Source organism: Rhinoderma darwinii, chromosome 4 (genome assembly GCF_050947455.1).
Source record: "Rhinoderma darwinii isolate aRhiDar2 chromosome 4, aRhiDar2.hap1, whole genome shotgun sequence".
In the NCBI taxonomy this organism is placed as follows: Eukaryota; Metazoa; Chordata; class Amphibia; order Anura; family Rhinodermatidae; genus Rhinoderma; species Rhinoderma darwinii.
Window position 1 is genome coordinate 7,081,293 of NC_134690.1, and position 18,526 is coordinate 7,099,818.

General features: G+C 47.6%; 1 protein-coding gene across 1 annotated transcript; it reads left to right on the forward strand.

Moving 5' to 3' along the window:
- The first annotated feature begins 3,547 nt into the window (after positions 1 to 3,547).
- Positions 3,548 to 7,136, forward strand: LOC142760601 (uncharacterized). Its single transcript, XM_075863790.1, has 2 exons — positions 3,548 to 3,744; positions 6,377 to 7,136. Exons 1-2 carry the CDS (start codon positions 3,629 to 3,631, stop codon positions 6,954 to 6,956), a joined length of 696 nt encoding a protein of 231 aa, XP_075719905.1. The 5' UTR covers positions 3,548 to 3,628; the 3' UTR covers positions 6,957 to 7,136.
- The last annotated feature ends 11,390 nt before the right edge of the window (positions 7,137 to 18,526 follow it).

Below are 18,526 nucleotides of genomic sequence, written 5' to 3' on the forward strand. Positions count from 1 at the left end.
CCTCTGCAGGTGGGCGATCTTTGCATCTAAGACTTTGCTGGTTGTTGTTTTTGTAGTGTAAAGATTGATTCCAATCTCCTTCCTATCATTAACCTCAATGTAACATCTAAGATCGGGATTGCTGTTTTGTTGTAGTTTAGGGTTAGTTTTAAAATTACGTTATTCTCATTCAATTTCTCCATAAACTCAAGCAACTTTTCTTTTGTCCCTTTCCGGATGAACAGAATGTAATTTATATAATATTTCCACATGATAAATTATTGGTATATTATTGCAGATTCTCACCAAACACAAATTCCTCTTCCCACAATTCTAGGAAGAGGTTAGCAAAAGTGGGCGTGCAGGCCGTCCTCATCCTCAGAAGCAATCATCAAAGATAAAATAGTTACGTGATAGTATGATTTTCAGGGCTATGATAACAAATTTCCCCCTTAACGGGCTATAGTTGAAATCCCTAGAGAGTAAGAATTCCACAGCTTTGTAGCAAGGCCATGCCTTATATAGGTGTAAAAACTTTCCATGTCACTAGTGTCGAAGCCTGGGTTTGGGAGAGCTATACAGATGTAGCCATCTTTATCTTGACTTTTAATGCATTAAATAAACAGTGGCTAGATCGCTTATCTTGACTTTTTTCAATGACTTTTCAATGGCTTTTGTTGTGTGATATTATGCTGCAACACGTTATCAGAGTCAAGCTAAAGATGGTTACATCCGTAGGTACTGTAAGAATTCATTCTCGGAGTCCAAATCAAGATAATGATGCATCGGAGAGATCACACAGACACGGGAGTTTATCTGTATCACACATGTGGCATTTCTCTAGAGCTTGAGTCCTTGTGTGGTTTATTTATAAACAAAAAGGCAATATATATTTGAAGACCAAAAACAAAAATGGAGACTATAAAGGTCTAAAACATGTTATCACATACTTATCCACTTACTATACTATGGATTTTTCTACTGAATGGTAAATGATAAACAATAATTACTCTCATACAAGTGACAAGGAGTTCATCCTCCTCTAAACTATCCCCTCAAGCTCTTTTAGAATTTGCATTGTGTCTCTTGTGTAGGATGGCAGAATATACACGTATTCTCGAAGTTCATTGTGAATTTTTTTTAAAAGAAAGCATAATTCCAAGGTAAAACCTTAAAGGCTGGGCAATATGCCTTGTGAATCTTGGCATACGAGGAGGACCCCTGGATAATACTTTTCTCAAGATAGAAAGTAACTGGATTTTCAAAATGGCTTCTATAAGTCTGAAATGAATCACTAAAATGTTTAATTTTGGGTGCTTCCTATCATGATCTGGGGCTGTGTGGACCCACTAGGCCGCACCGCCGTAGCGGAGTAGCAGCTGGCCAAACAACAGTCTATGCAAAGTCCTTAGCACAAGAGTACCTGTAAGAGTGCAGACAGTAGCAGAGACTTTGGCACGGATGGAACTTGATGTGGCAGATGACGGCAGACGTGGTGGATGAAACCAGACGTGGTATATGAAAGCAGGCGTGGTAGATGACACAACACGTGGCAGATGATACCAAACGTGGTATATAACAGCAGGCGTGGTAGATGACACAACACGACTCCAACACTAGATAAGGCATAGGGACAAACACAGCACGGGACACAGGATATAGGAAGCAGGATGCTGGAACAGGATACAACTAAGGGACCATTTGCTAAGACTAACATGGGAATACACAACAACGTTCAGGCAAGGAGTGAAAGGGCAGAGCCCTTTTTAGAGTCCAGAGTGATCCGGGGATAATTGCTAATTGTTTGTATGTGCGCACGCTGGCCCTTTAAGGTCGGGAACGAGCACACTTGCGTATACACTCTACCATTATGGTTTCCGTTCTTAACAGAGCCATGACCAATAGGATGAATCTGTTTACAAAGGATTTTAAACAATCCTGACAGATATCACAGACAATAGACTTAGGGCGGGTTCACACATAGCGGAATTTCACTTAAATTCCGCTGCGGACACTCCGCAGCGTTAATCCGCAGCGGAGCCGTTTCTCCATTGACTTTCACTTTAATTTAGCAGTGTTCGTTTACACGATGCGTACAATTCCGCTGCGGAGCATAGGCTGCGGAGCGGAATTTGGTGTCCGCAGCATGCTCTGTCTGTTGCGGAGCAGTGGCGGACTGGTTGCGGACTCATGGCGGAATTTCTCCATTGACTTCAATGGAGAGTCAAAATTCCGCAATGAAGTCCGCAGATCTTATGTGTGCTGCGGAGCGTATTGTTTTTACTACCATGACATTTCTTCATTCTGGCTGGACCTATGTATTTCTAGGTCTACAGCCAGACTGAGGAAGTCAATGGGGCTCCCGTAATGACGGGAGCGTTGCTAGGAGACGTCTGTAAATAGTCACTGTCCAGGGTGCTGAAAGAGTTACGCGATCGGCAGTAACTGTTTCTGCACCCGGGACAGTGACTACCGATCTCAATATACATGTATCTGTAAAAAAAAATATAAGTTCATACTTACCGAGAACTCCCTGCGTCTGTCTCCAGTCCGGCCTCCCAGGATGACGTTTCAGTGTAAGTGACGGCTGCAGCCAATCACAGGCCAAGCACAGGCTGCAGCGGTCACATGGACTGGAGCGTCATCCAGGGAGGTCGGGCCGGATGCCGAAAGAGGGACGCGTCACCAAGACAACGGGCGGTAAGTATGAATTTCTTTGACTTTCACTAGGGAAAGTGCTGTCCCTTCTCTCTATCCTGCACTGAATAGGGAGAAGAGAAGCACTTTTCCTGCAGTCCGCAGCGGCCAGTCCGCATCAATTTTCTGCACATTTTGTGCAGATCCGCTGCAGAATCTGCAACGCAGATTCTGTGCGGCATTGATGCGGACAGTTGCGGAGGAATTCCGCCATGTGTGGTCATGCCCTTATAACCAGAACCGTCAGGTTTCTGTTGGGATTCTCGTGTTTTTGACATCAAGACTAGCGCTGCAGATTACACTATTCTGCCCGTCATAAAGCAACAGAAACCTGACAGAGACGGAAAAATATCACAGCTTTTTTTTATTAAATGGGGCAAAAACATGAAAAATCGAGTCATGCATGGTTATTATTATAATTATTATTACTATTATTCTTTTTTATTATTGTTTATTTGGGGTTTCAATATTTTATTGCTATTTTTTATGAATGTTATTATTAGTATTGTTATGTTTATTAGCGTCGTTATTTTTACTATCCACATTACTGTTATTGTAATTATTATTGTTATCTTTAGGTTCTATAATTTTAACTTTACCGTAAGAGTTTTCTACTTCTACTTCTTTTACATCCTGTTTTAGATCATGCTTTGATATAAATCTGATGTATAGTGTTGTGAGATGATGAATTTGTTATGAATGTTGGAGTCCAGTGTCTACGATCAGATGTTATTTTATGATATTTCCTCATCTCAGACACCCCCCCCCCACACAGCTCCGTATTATAGGAAGACAATGATCCTGTGTATTGTGTTGTATGTAGGTGGAGCCTCCAGATAAATCTTATAAATACAGAACACTTGTAGGTTTCCCTTATCTGAGCCACTGCTGCCAGTTACTGAGCTCCTCGTCACTTCTATATTAATAACCTTTTATATCATTGCAGGTGAGGATGAGACCTGCTATCCTGACCGTGCTCTGTCTGTGGAGCTGTGTCCTAGCAGTGACACCTCTAAGCCAAGAGCAAGTGGGAAGAATCACAAACTACATTGAGCAAAACATCTTCAAGTAAGTAGCGTTCATTTACTTTATGGATCTGTTAATGAATTACAGAGAATAAGACGACTATCATCCTGAAATCAGAGACTCCATTTAGAACCTCCATTAGCAGTCTGGACAGATAATCCGGAAACACAATGGAACCCATCGTAAATCAAAAGGGTACGACGGGCACTGGTGGCATCTGTTGTGTGATGGATAATCTGAAAAAAAAAACAAATTGCAAAAATGTGGAAGAAAACAAGTCTTAATCTAACTAAACATTAAAAATCTGTTCAGTTTCTAGGACTTTTGTAGGTATTTGTCAAGGTTTTTTTTTTTTTTTTTTTTAAATCTTTAAGCACAGGATCAGTACAGGATAAGTAATGTAATATACATATATACATATATTTATATATAAGAAAACGTAGAAAGCAGTGACGGCACCAGGACTTCAAGGCAGATGGAAGCAAAGTGGATTTATTCCCCTCAAAAACAACAGCAACGTTTCGGTTCAACAGGAACCTTTCCCAAGCCAATGTAATATATATATAGTAGCCATCTTGCTACCCCCGGCCTGTCGCCAGTAAACCTCTTGTACCGCTTACACTGATATGAATTACATCTGATTAGGCCAGCATATAAGGGAGGGTCCCGCTGGGAAGACGCCACCCCCGGACGAAGGCATTCGCCGAAACGCGCGTCGGGTCTGGCGTCTCCCCCATGCGGTTACATGAATCTGGGTACGTACCATCATCTCTGTATTAGACTCTTGTGGCTGCTTGGTCATTAGATTTAGGCTGCACCTTGCATACATCAGTCTTTTTTGTACTGTCCTGCTTTGTAATTTATTTTTACTGGTCATATCTTCTGATACCAGTAAATGGTGTTGTCCATACCGGAAGCACTTTATCTTTGCACATTAGCACTTTACAAATATACTGTTCCTTACATGTTATATATATTCAGCTTGCCACTGATATTAGCATCTAACCCTGGGTCTCTATGATATATGCTTATGTCCCAATACCATTTCATGTATCCTGTATGGGCTGACACCTTTTTTACATTGTATGACTCATTTTTAATTGTTTGTGTCTCTGTTTTGTCAATAAAGAAGTTTTTTCTACTACACATTATGTGAGTGTACTTGACCTCTTCCTCTATAGGTTTTTCAGTATATTTATGGTCAGAGTACCAGGTTATATTAGGGTTATGTGTATGATCTTCCATTTCTATATAGTTGTGGTTACCTATGTCATTTGACTGCTATTGATGTATAAAAAAGATATTTACATTGTCTTCATTGAATTGGAGTTCGTACTATTGAGCTTGTGTACAAATTGGTTATCATTAGAATAGTGAGTGCAGCTCTGCAGTATAATACAGGATGTAACTCGGGATCAGTAGGGGATAAGTAATTCATTGTATATACACAGTGACTCCACCAGCAGAATAGTGAGTGCAGCTCTGGAGTATAATACAGGATGTAACTCAGGATCAGTACAACATAAGTAATGTAATGTATGTGTAAAGGATCTGCCAGACACAGCTTCTGTGTCGACGCCCGTGGTTAATCAGTCTGCACCTGCTCCTAAGTCTGATACAGTGACTCAATCTGCTACCACTCAGGCTGGGAGGCTGAGGAGTGGGAGAGCCTATCACAGCCTGGCCAGACGGAGCTAGCTCCCGCCCTCTGTCTATTTATACCTTCATTTCCTGCTCCTCCTTTGCCTGTGATTCTGTCTGGTTTCCTGGCTCCGCTGCTCCTGCTAGTACTATTTACATCTGCTTCAAATTGACCCTGGCTTTACTGACTACTCTTCTGCTCTGCGTTTGGTAGACTCCTGGTTTGACTCGGCTCGTTCACTACTCTTGTTGCTCACGGTGTTGCCATGGGCAACTGCCACATTTCCCGTAGCTTCTGTGTACCCTTTGTTTGTCTGTCGTGCACATATTGAGCGTTGGGACCGTCGCCCAGTTGTACGCCGTCGCCTAGGACGGGCCGTGCAAGTAGGCAGGGACTGAGTGGCAGGTAGATTAGGGCTCACCTGTCTGTCTCCCTACCCCGTCATTACAGTATGTACGCAGTGACTCCACCAGCAGAGTAGTGAGTGCAGCTCTGGAGTATAATACAGCATGTAACTCAGGATCAGTACAGGATAAGTAATGTAATGTATGTACACAGTAACTCCACCAGCAGAATAGTGATTGCAGCTCTGGAGTATAATACAAGAAGTAATATAATGTGTGTCCATAGTGACTATTTTATTCATTTGTTATGTAAATTGACATTTAAAGTTGGACTTGAGTGAGATTGTCAACACTTTTGATCCTACCCCCCAAACCACTAACACCACTAGCTATAACTTTGAATGCTGACTTATGGATTGCACTGCGTATGACTATAAGGACCAATAGATAATTGCGGGACACTTCTCAGTTCGGCGGATTATGTGCATACAGCGCATTAGTGATGAAAACTACTCTCTACTAGTTATGTAAGGATAAGATCAGCATTGTAGGATTTTTACACTGCTACACACGTGACCTAACTAGGGTTGTGGGGTGTCCAAAGTGGTGACTCTTTTTAATTATTGTATAAGGTTCATGTTTCTATAGAGGGAAGTTCTCTTCATCTTCTCTCTCTTCTGTCCGGCAGGAGCTCTCAGAAACAGTATGCTTATTTTGTTAAGTTTACTGTAACAGAATGCAACAAAGATTTACAAACTAAGGATTTTAATGAAATACTGAAAATAGACAAAGATGCCGGCATCCCCGGTAAAGTGTTCAATAAAGATGAAAAAAAGAAAGAAATCTATGAGGGAAATCGAATGGTGGCTGCATCCTTCATAAAAGAAGGCACATATGACATTCACTCTGAATTTCGTCTCTTAACCCCTGATTCTACATCCCCCATCATCAAATTATTAGCGAAATCCCCCCCAGCTGGTTGTGTTGTGTTTTTCTCCCTGAGCTCCCCCTGTGTTAAGACCTGTACTAATCCCAAGGGAAGGTACAACATCATTGACAAACTCAACAAAGTCAAACTTCCCGAGTCCAAGAACCGAGCCTTCGCTTACACCAAGGTGTTTATTCACGATAAGAAGAGGCCAGAGGCTGATGTTTGGAATAACTGGGGAGAACTTGATAAAAAAATGACTCTACTTCGTTGCAGCGGGAATAACTGCATTAAATGCTTTAATAATGGGGTCAAAGACGGAAAGTGTTTAAAGGATTAATCCAGATGATCAGATTAAATTGCTTCTTTGGATTTGCTTTGCCATTTTTAATTTTGAAAATATATTCATAAATCAAATGCAGACCCTTCCTGACACAATGATTGTGATAGTCACGAGGGACGGTCATATCTGATGTAACGCTCAATATTTACCGGTTTTTTAAAATATGTGATCCAAGCCTAATAAATAAAATCGCTGGAATCCAAATCTCTATGTTTTACTTCCAAAATTATACAAAGATTAAAAGAATTACGTTTATTTAGTCTCGAGAAGAGAAGTCAAAGGGGCGACATGATAAATGTATATAAGCAGGAAAATAGCCAAATAAAAATATGGTGAAAAGCGTTTCCATGTAAAATCCCCTCAAAAGAAAAGAGTGCACCGTCCATCCGGGGGAAAATATATGCAATAGTCACCTCAGGAGCCGGTCACAGCAGGAACAGGAGATGCTCCAAGACAGGACCAGATGATGTCTTATAACAAAGTATTATAATTATTCTTATTAGTTATCTTATTATTGGTAACTTTGTAATCCGACTACTGAAGCTTCACATACAATGTATCATAATGAGGTTTGTTTGATTATATGAATGAAGAACCTCGGCAGTAGAAGGAAATAATTGTGACTGTAAAAACCTTCAGCTCCAGGTATTCTGGTTTTTGTCAGGGACCTGTAGAGTTAAAATTGACAGATTTGCAAAAAGCACACAGTGTGTGGAGAGCACACAGTGGCGGAGAGAACTTTATTGTGGCAGAGAGAACTCGATAGTGGCGGAGAGAACTCGATAGTGGCGGAGAGAACGTGATAGTGGCGGAGAGAACTCGATAGTGGCGGAGAGCACACAGTGGCGGAGAGAACACTATAGTGGTGGAGAGAACACTATAGTGGCGGAGAGAACACTATAGTGACGGAGAGAACACTATAGTGACGGAGAGAACACTATAGTGGAGGAGAGAACACCACAGTGGCGGAGAGAACACCATAGTGGCGGAGAGAACACTATAGTGGCGGAGAGAACACTATAGTGGCGGAGAGAACACTATAGTGGCGGAGAGAACACTATAGTGGCGGAGAGAACACTATAGTGGCGGAGAGAACACTATAGTGGCGGAGAGAACACTATAGTGGCGGAGAGAACACTATAGTGGCGGAGAGAACACTATAGTGGCGGAGAGAACACTATAGTGGCGGAGAGAACACTATAGTGGCGGAGAGAACACTATAGTGGCAGAGAGAACACTATAGTGGCGGAGAGAACACTATAGTGGCGGAGAGAACACTATAGTGGCCGAGAACACAATAGTGGCGGAGAGAACATTACAGTGGCAGAGAGAACACTATAGTGGCAGAGAGAACACTATAGTGGGGGAGAGAATACTACAGTGGCGGAGAGAACACTATAGTGGCGGAGAGCACACAATAGTGGCGGAAAGAACACTATAGTGGCGGAGAGCACACAGTGGTGGAGAGCACACTATAGTGGCGGACAGCACACTATAGTGGTGGAGAGCACACTATAGTGAAGGAGAGCACACAATAGTGGCAGAGAGCACACTATAGTGGCAGAGAGCACACTATAGTGGCGGAGAGCACACTATAGTGGCGGAGAGCACACAGTGGCGGAGAGCACACAGTGGCGGAGAGCACACAGTGGCGGAGAGCACACAGTGGCGGAGAGCACACAGTGGCGGAGAGCACACAGTGGCGGAGAGCACACAGTGGCGGAGAGCATATAGTGGCAGAGAGAACACAGTGGCGGAGAACACTATAGTGGTGGAGAGCACACAGTGGTGGAGAGCACACAGTGGTGGAGAGCACACAGTGGCAGAGAGAACACTATAGTGGCGGAGAGAGCCAGGATTAGACGCGGGTGAAAGATTGCCTGGGGCCTCTGCGCTTCTGAGTGAGATAAAGCCAGGTGAAAGATTGCCTGGGGCCTCCGCGCTTCTGAGTGAGATAAAGCCAGGTGAAAGATTGCCTGGGGCCTCCGCACTACTGAGTGAGATGAAGCCAGGTGAAAGATTGTCTGGGGCCTCCGCACTTCTGAGTGAGATAAAGCCAGGTGAGAGATTGTCTGGGGCCTCCCCACTACTGAGTGAGATGAAGCCAGGTGAAAGATTGTCTGGGGCCTCCGCACTACTGAGTGACATAAAGCCAGGTGAAAGATTGTTTGGGGCCTCCGCACTACTGAGTGACATAAAGCCAGGTGAGAGATTGTCTGGGGCCTCCGCACTACTGAGTGACATAAAGCCAGGTGAGAGATTGTCTGGGGCCTCCCCACTACTGAGTGAGATAAAGCCAGGTGAAAGATTGTCTGGGGCCTCCGCACTACTGAGTGTGATAAAGCCAGGTGAAAGATTGTCTGGGGCCTCCCCACTACTGAGTGTGACAAAGCCAGGTGAAAGATTGTCTGGGGCCTCCCCACTACTGAGTGTACAAAGCCAGGTGAAAGATTGTCTGAGGCCTCCCCACTACTGAGTGACATAAAGCCAGGTGAAAGATTGTCTGGGGCCTCCCCACTACTGAGCGACATAAAGCAGGTGAAAGATCGTCTGGGGCCTCCCCACTTCTGAGAAAGATAAAGCCAGGTAACAGATTGTCTGGGGCCTCCGCACTACTGAGTGAGATAAAGCCAGGTGAAAGATTGTCTGGGGCCTCCCCACTACTGAGTGACAAAGCCAGGTGAAAGATTGTCTGGGGCCTCCGCACTACTGAGTGAGATAAAGCCAGGTGAGAGATTGCCTGGGGCCTCCGCACTACTGAGTGAGATAAAGCCAGGTGAAAGATTGTCTGGGGCCTCCCCACTACTGAGTGACATAAAGCCAGGTGAAAGATTGTCTGGGGCCTCCCCACTTCTGAGTGACATAAAGCCAGGTGAAAGATTGTCTGGGGCCTCCCCAATACTGAGTGAGATAAAGCCAGATGAAAGATTGTTTGGGGCCTCCCCACTACTTAGTGACATAAAGCCAGGAGAAAGATTGTCTGGGGCCTCCCCACTTCTGAGTGAGATAAAGCCAGGTGACAGATTGTCTGGGGCCTCCGCACTACTGAGTGAGATAAAGCCAGGTGAAAGATTGTCTGGGGCCTCCCCACTTCTGAGTGAGATAAAGCCAGGTGACAGATTTTCTGGGGCCTCCCCACTACAGAGTGAGATAAAGCCAGGTGAAAGTTTGTCTGGGGCCTCCCCACTACTGAGTGACATAAAGCCAGGTGAAAGATTGTCTGGGGCCTCCCCACTACTGAGTGACATAAAGCCAGGTGAAAGATTGTCTGGGGCCTCCGCACTACTGAGTGTGATAAAGCCAGGTGAAAGATTGTCTGGGGCCTCCCCACTACTGAGTGTGACAAAGCCAGGTGAAAGATTGTCTGGGGCCTCCCCACTACTGAGTGTGACAAAGTCAGGTGAAAGATTGTCTGGGGCCTCCGCACTACTGAGTGTGATAAAGCCAGGTGAAAGATTGTCTGGGGCCTCCCCACTACAGAGTGAGATAAAGCCAGGTGAAAGATTGTCTGGGGCCTCCCCACTACTGAGTGAGATGAAGCCAGGTGAAAGATTGTCTGGGGCCTCCGCACTACTGAGTGACATAAAGCCAGGTGAAAGATTGTTTGGGGCCTCCGCACTACTGAGTGACATAAAGCCAGGTGAGAGATTGTCTGGGGCCTCCGCACTACTGAGTGACATAAAGCCAGGTGAGAGATTGTCTGGGGCCTCCCCACTACTGAGTGAGATAAAGCCAGGTGAAAGATTGTCTGGGGCCTCCGCACTACTGAGTGTGATGAAGCCAGGTGAAAGATTGTCTGGGGCCTCCGCACTACTGAGTGAGATAAAGCCAGGTGAGAGATTGCCTGGGGCCTCCGCACTACTGAGTGAGATAAAGCCAGGTGAAAGATTGTCTGGGGCCTCCCCACTACTGAGTGACATAAAGCCAGGTGAAAGATTGTCTGGGGCCTCCCCACTACTGAGTGTGATAAAGCCAGGTGAAAGATTGTCTGGGGCCTCCCCACTTCTGAGTGACAAAGCCAGGTGAAAGATTGTCTGGGGCCTCCCCAATACTGAGTGAGATAAAGCCAGATGAAAGATTGTTTGGGGCCTCCCCACTACTTAGTGACATAAAGCCAGGAGAAAGATTGTCTGGGGCCTCCCCACTTCTGAGTGAGATAAAGCCAGGTGACAGATTGTCTGGGGCCTCCGCACTACTGAGTGAGATAAAGCCAGGTGAAAGTTTGTCTGGGGCCTCCCCACTACTGAGTGACATAAAGCCAGGTGAAAGATTGTCTGGGGCCTCGGCACTACTGAGTGAGATAAAGCCAGGTGAGAGATTGTCTGGGGCCTCCGCACTACTGAGTGACATAAAGCCAGGTGAAAGATTGTCTGGGGCCTCCGCACTACTGAGTGAGATAAAGCAGGTGAAAGATTGTTTGGGGCCTCCTCACTACTGAGTGAGATAAAGCCAGGTGCCAGATTGTCTGGGGCCTCCCCACTACTGAGTGACATAAAGCCAGGTGAAAGATTGTCTGGGGCCTCCGCACTACTGAGTGAGATAAAGCCAGTTGAAAGATTGTCTGGGGCCTCCCCACTACTGAGTGACATAAAGCCAGGTGAAAGATTGTCTGGGGCCTCCACACTACTGAGTGAGATAAAGCCAGGTGAAAGATTGTCTGGGGCCTCCCCACTACTGAGTGACAAAGCCAGGTGAAAGATTGTCTGGGGCCTCCCCACTACTGAGTGTGACAAAGCCAGGTGAAAGATTGCCAGGGGCCTCCGCACTACTGAGTGACATAAAGCAGGTGAAAGATTGCCTGGAGCCTTCCCACTACTGAGTGACATAAAGCCAGGTGAGAGATTGTCTGGGGCCTCCGCACTACTGAGTGACATAAAGCCAGGTGAAAGATTGTCTGGGGCCTCGGCACTACTGAGTGAGATAAAGCCAGGTGAGAGATTGTCTGGGGCCTCCGCACTACTGAGTGACATAAAGCCAGGTGAAAGATTGTCTGGGGCCTCCGCACTACTGAGTGAGATAAAGCCAGGTGAAAGATTGTCTGGGGCCTCCCCACTACTGAGTGACATAAAGCCAGGTGAAAGATTGTCTGGGGCCTCCCCACTACTGAGTGTGACAAAGCCAGGTGAAAGATTGCCTGGGGCCTCCGCACTACTGAGTGACATAAAGCAGGTGAAAGATTGTCTGGGGCCTCCGCACTACTGAGTGACATAAAGCCAGGTGAAAGATTGTCTGGGGCCTCCCCACTTCTGAGTGACATAAAGCCAGGTGAAAGATTGTCTGGGGCCTCCGCACTACTGAGTGTGACAAAGCCAGGTGAAAGATTGTCTGCGGCCTCCCCACTACTGAGTGTGACAAAGCCAGGTGAAAGATTGTCTGGGGCCTCCCCACTACTGAGTGTGACAAAGCCAGGTGAAAGATTGTCTGCGGCCTCCGCACTACTGAGTGTGATAAAGCCAGGTGAAAGATTGTCTGCGGCCTCCCCACTACTGAGTGAGATAAAGCCAGGTGAAAGATTGTCTCTGGCCTCCGCACTACTGAGTGTGATAAAGCCAGGTGAAAGATTGTCTGGGGCCTCCCCAATACTGAGTGACAAAAAACAGGTGAAAGATTGTCTGGGGCCTCCGCACTACTGAGTGTGATAAAGCCAGGTGAAAGATTGTCTGGGGCCTCCGCACTACTGAGTGACAAAAAGCAGGTGAAAGATTGTTTGGGGCCTCCTCACTACTGAGTGAGATAAAGCCAGGTGCCAGATTGTCTGGGGCCTCCCCACTACTGAGTGACATAAAGCCAGGTGAAAGATTGTCTGGGGCCTCCGCACTACTGAGTGAGATAAAGCCAGGTGAGAGATTGTCTGGGGCCTCCGCACTACTGAGTGACATAAAGCCAGGTGAAAGATTGTCTGGGGCCTCCGCACTACTGAGTGAGATAAAGCCAGTTGAAAGATTGTCTGGGGCCTCCCCACTACTGAGTGACATAAAGCCAGGTGAAAGATTGTCTGGGGCCTCCCCACTACTGAGTGACAAAGCCAGGTGAAAGATTGTCTGGGGCCTCCCCACTACTGAGTGTGACAAAGCCAGGTGAAAGATTGCCAGGGGCCTCCGCACTACTGAGTGACATAAAGCAGGTGAAAGATTGCCTGGAGCCTTCCCACTACTGAGTGACATAAAGCCAGGTGAGAGATTGTCTGGGGCCTCCGCACTACTGAGTGACATAAAGCCAGGTGAGAGATTGTCTGGGGCCTCCCCACTACTGAGTGAGATAAAGCCAGGTGAAAGATTGTCTGGGGCCTCCGCACTACTGAGTGTGATAAAGCCAGGTGAAAGATTGTCTGGGGCCTCCCCACTACAGAGTGAGATAAAGCCAGGTGAAAGATTGTCTGGGGCCTCCCCACTACTGAGTGAGATAAAGCCAGGTGAAAGATTGTCTCTGGCCTCCGCACTACTGAGTGTGATAAAGCCAGGTGAAAGATTGTCTGGGGCCTCCCCAATACTGAGTGACAAAAAACAGGTGAAAGATTGTCTGGGGCCTCCGCACTACTGAGTGTGATAAAGCCAGGTGAAAGATTGTCTGGGGCCTCCGCACTACTGAGTGACAAAAAGCAGGTGAAAGATTGTTTGGGGCCTCCCCACTACTGAGTGACATAAAGCCAAGTGAAAGATTGTCTGGGGCCTCCTCACTTCTGAGTGAGATAAAGCCAGGTGCCAGATTGTCTGGGGCCTCCCCACTACTGAGTGACAAAGCCAGGTGAAAGATTGTCTGGGGCCTCCGCACTACTGAGTGAGATAAAGCCAGGTGAAAGATTGTCTGGGGCCTCCGCACTACTGAGTGTGATAAAGCCAGGTGAAAGATTGTCTGGGGCCTCCCCACTTCTGAGTGACAAAAAAGCCAGGTGAAAGATTGTCTGGGGCCTCCCCAATACTGAGTGAGATAAAGCCAGATGAAAGATTGTTTGGGGACTCCCCACTTCTGAGTGAGATAAAGCCAGGTGAAAGATTGTCTGGGGCCTCCGCACTACTGAGTGACAAAAAGAAGGTGAAAGATTGTTTGGGGCCTCCGCACTACTGAGTGAGATAAAGCCATGTGAGAGATTGTCTGGGGCCTCCACACTACTGAGTGACATAAAGCCAGGTGAAAGATTGTCTGGGGCCTCCCCACTACTGAGTGACAAAGCCAGGTGAAAGATTGTCTGGGGCCTCCCCACTACTGAGTGACAAAGCCAGGTGAAAGATTGCCAGGGGCCTCCGCACTACTGAGTGACATAAAGCAGGTGAAAGATTGTCTGGAGCCTTCCCACTACTGAGTGACATAAAGCCAGGTGAGAGATTGTCTGGGGCCTCCGCACTACTGAGTGACATAAAGCCAGGTGAGAGATTGTCTGGGGCCTCCCCACTACTGAGTGAGATAAAGCCAGGTGAAAGATTGTCTGGGGCCTCCGCACTACTGAGTGTGATAAAGCCAGGTGAAAGATTGTCTGGGGCCTCCCCAATACTGAGTGACAAAAAGCAGGTGAAAGATTGTTTAAGGACTCCCCACTTCTGAGTGAGATAAAGCCAGGTGAAAGTTTGTCTGGGGCCTCCGCACTACTGAGTGACAAAAAGCAGGTGAAAGAGTGTTTGGGGCCTCCCCACTACTGAGTGAGATAAAGCCAGGTGAAAGATTGTCTGGGGCCTCCCCACTACTGAGTGACATAAAGCCAAGTGAAAGATTGTCTGGGGCCTCCCCACTACTGAGTGACATAAAGGAGGTGAAAGATTGTTTGGGGCCTCCCCACTACTGAGTGAGATAAAGCCAGGTGCCAGATTGTCTGGGGCCTCCCCACTACTGAGTGACAAAGCCAGGAGAAAGATTGTCTGGGGCCTCCTCACTTCTGAGTGAGATAAAGCCAGGTGCCAGATTGTCTGGGGCCTCCCCACTACTGAGTGACAAAGCCAGGTGAAAGATTGTCTGGGGCCTCCGCACTACTGAGTGAGATAAAGCCAGGTGAGAGATTGTCTGGGGCCTCCGCACTACTGAGTGACATCAAGCCAGGTGAAAGACTGTCTGGGGCCTCCGCACTACTGAGTGAGATAAAGCAAGGTGAAAGATTGTCTGGGGCCTCCCCACTACTGAGTGACATAAAGCCAGGTGAAAGATTGTCTGGGGCCTCCCCACTACTGAGTGTGACAAAGCCAGGTGAAAGATTGCCAGGGGCCTCCGCACTACTGAGTGACATAAAGCAGGTGAAAGATTGTCTGGGGCCTCCCCACTACTGAGTGACAAAGCCAGGTGAGAGATAGTCTGGGGCCTCCGCACTACTGAGTGACATAAAGCCAGGTGAAAGATTGTCTGGGGCCTCCCCAATACTGAGTGAGATAAAGCCCGGTGAAAGATTGTTTGGGGCCTCCCCACTACTGAGTGAGATAAAGCCAGGTGAAAGATTGTCTGGGGCCTCCCCACTACTGAGTGACATAAAGCAGGTGAAAGATTGTTTGGGGCCTCCCCACTACTGAGTGACATAAAGCCAGGAGAAAGATTGTCTGGGGCCTCCGCACTACTGAGTGAGATAAAGCCAGGTGAAAGTTTGTCTGGGGCCTCCCCACTACTGAGTGACATAAAGCCAGGTGAAAGATTGTCTGGGGCCTCCCCAATACTGAGTGACATAAAGCCAGGTGAAAGATTGTCTGGGGCCTCCCCACTACTGAGTGTGATAAAGCAGGTGAAAGATTGTCTGGGGCCTCCCCAATACTGAGTGAGATAAAGCCAGGTGAAAGATTGTTTGGGGCCTCCCTACTACTGAGTGAGATAAAGCCAGGTGAAAGATTGTCTGGGGCCTCCGCACTACTGAGTGTGATAAAGCAAGGTGAAAGATTGTCTGGGGCCTCCGCACTACTGAGTGACATAAAGCCAGGTGAAAGATTGTCTGGGGCCTCCCCACTACTGAGTGACATAAAGCCAAGTGAAAGATTGTCTGGGGCCTCCCCACTACTGAGTGACATAAAGGAGGTGAAAGATTGTTTGGGGCCTCCCCACTACTGAGTGACATCAAGCCAGGTGAAAGACTGTCTGGGGCCTCCGCACTACTGAGTGAGATAAAGCAAGGTGAAAGATTGTCTGGGGCCTCCCCACTACTGAGTGTGACAAAGCCAGCAGAAAGATTTTCTGGGGCCTCCGCACTACTGAGTGAGATAAAGCCAGGTGAAAGTTTGTCTGGGGCCTCCCCACTACTGAGTGACATAAAGCCAGGTGAAAGATTGTCTGGGGCCTCCCCAATACTGAGTGACATAAAGCCAGGTGAAAGATTGTCTGGGGCCTCCGCACTACTGAGTAAGATAAAGCCAGGTGAAAGATTGTCTGGGGCCTCCCCACTACTGAGTGTGATAAAGCAGGTGAAAGATTGTCTGGGGCCTCCCCACTACTGAGTGAGATAAAGCCAGGTGAAAGATTGCCTGGGGCCTCCCCACTACTGAGTGACATAAAGCAGGAGAAAGTTTGTCTGGGGCCTCCCCAATACTGAGTGACATAAAGCCAGGTGAAAGATTGTCTGGGGCCTCCCCACTACTGAGTGACATAAAGCCAGGTGAAAGATTGTCTGGGGCCTCCGCACTACTGAGTGACAAAGCCAGGTGAGAGATTGTCTGGGGCCTCCCCACTACTGAGTAAGATAAAGACAGGTGAAAGATTGCCTGGGGCCTCCGCACTACTGAGTGAGATAAAGCCAGTTGAAAGATTGTCTGGGGCCTCCCCACTACTGAGTGACATAAAGCCAGGTGAAAGTTTGCCTGGGGCCTCCCCACTACTGAGTGAGATAAAGCCAGGTGACAGATTGTCTGGGGCCTCCCCACTACTGAGTGACATAAAGCCAGGTGAGAGATTGTCTGGGGCCTCCCCACTACTGAGTGAGATAAAGCCAGGTGAAAGATTGTCTGGGGCCTCCGCACTACTGAGTGACATAAAGCCAGGTGAGAGATTGTCTGGGACCTCCGCACTACTAAATGACATAAAGCCAGGTGAGAGATTGTCTGGGGCCTCCGCACTACTGAGTGACATAAAGCCAGGTGAGAGATTGTCTGGGGCCTCCGCACTTCTGAGTGACATAAAGCCAGGTCAGAGATTGTCTGGGGCCTCCGCACTACTGAGTGACATAAAGCCAGGTCAGAGATTGTCTGGGGCCTCCGCACTTCTGAGTGACATAAAGCCAGGTCAGAGATTGTCTGGGGCCTCCGCACTACTGAGAGACATAAAGCCAGGTGAAAGATTGTCTGGTGCCTCCCCACTACTGAGTGACAAAGCCAGGTGAAAGATTGTCTGGGGCCTCCGCACTACTGAGTGACAAAGCCAGGTGAAAGATTGTCTGGGGCCTCCCCACTACTGAGTGTGATAAAGCAGGTGAAAGATTGTCTGGGGCCTCCCCACGACTGATTGAGATAAAGCCAGGTGAAAGATTGCCTGGGGCCTCCCCACTACTGAGTGAGATAAAGCCAGGTGAAAGATTGCCTGGGGCCTCCCCACTACTGAGTGACATAAAGCCAGGTGAAAGATTGTCTGGGGCCTCCCCACTACTGAGTGACATAAAGCCAGGTGAAAGATTGTCTGGGGCCTCCCCACTACTGAGTGACATAAAGCCAGGTGAAAGTTTGCCTGGGGCCTCCCCACTACTGAGTGAGATAAAGCCAGGTGACAGATTGTCTGGGGCCTCCCCACTACTTAGTGACATAAAGCCAGGTGAGAGATTGTCTGGGGCCTCCCCACTACTGAGTGACATAAAGCCAGGTGAGAGATTGTCTGGGGCCTCCGCACTTCTGAGTGACATAAAGCCAGGTCAGAGATTGTCTGGGGCCTCCGCACTACTGAGAGACAAAGCCAGGTGAAAGATTGTCTGATGCCTCCCCACTACTGAGTGACATAAAGCCAGGTGAAACATTGTCTGGGGCCTCCGCACTACTGAGTGAGATAAAGCCAGGTGAGAGATTGTCTGGGGCCTCCGCACTACTGAGTGACAAAGCCAGGTGAAAGATTGTCTGGGGCCTCCGCACTACTGAGTGTGACAAAGCCAGGTGAAAGATTGCCAGGGGCCTCCGCACTACTGAGTGACATAAAGCAGGTGAAAGATTGTCTGGGGCCTCCCCACTACTGAGTGACATAAAGCCAGGTGAGAGATTGTCTGGGGCCTCCGAACTACTGAGTGACATAAAGCCAGGTGAGAGATTGTCTGAGGCCTCCCCACTACTGAGTGAGATAAAGCCAGGAAAAAGATTGTCTGGGGCCTCCGCACTACTGAGTCTGATAAAGCCAGGTGAAAGATTGTCTGGGGCCTCCCCACTACTGAGTGTGACAAAGCCAGGTGAGAGATTATCTGGGGCCTCCCCACTATTGAGTGTGACAAAGCCAGGTGAGAGATTGTCTGAGGCCTCCCCACTACTGAGTGAGATAAAGCCAGGAGAAAGATTGTCTGGGGCCTCCGCACTACTGAGTGTGATAAAGCCAGGTGAAAGATTGTCTGGGGCCTCCCCACTACTGAGTGACATAAAGCCAGGTGAAAGATTGTCTGGGGCCTCCCCAACACTGAGTGAGATAAAGCCAGGTGAAAG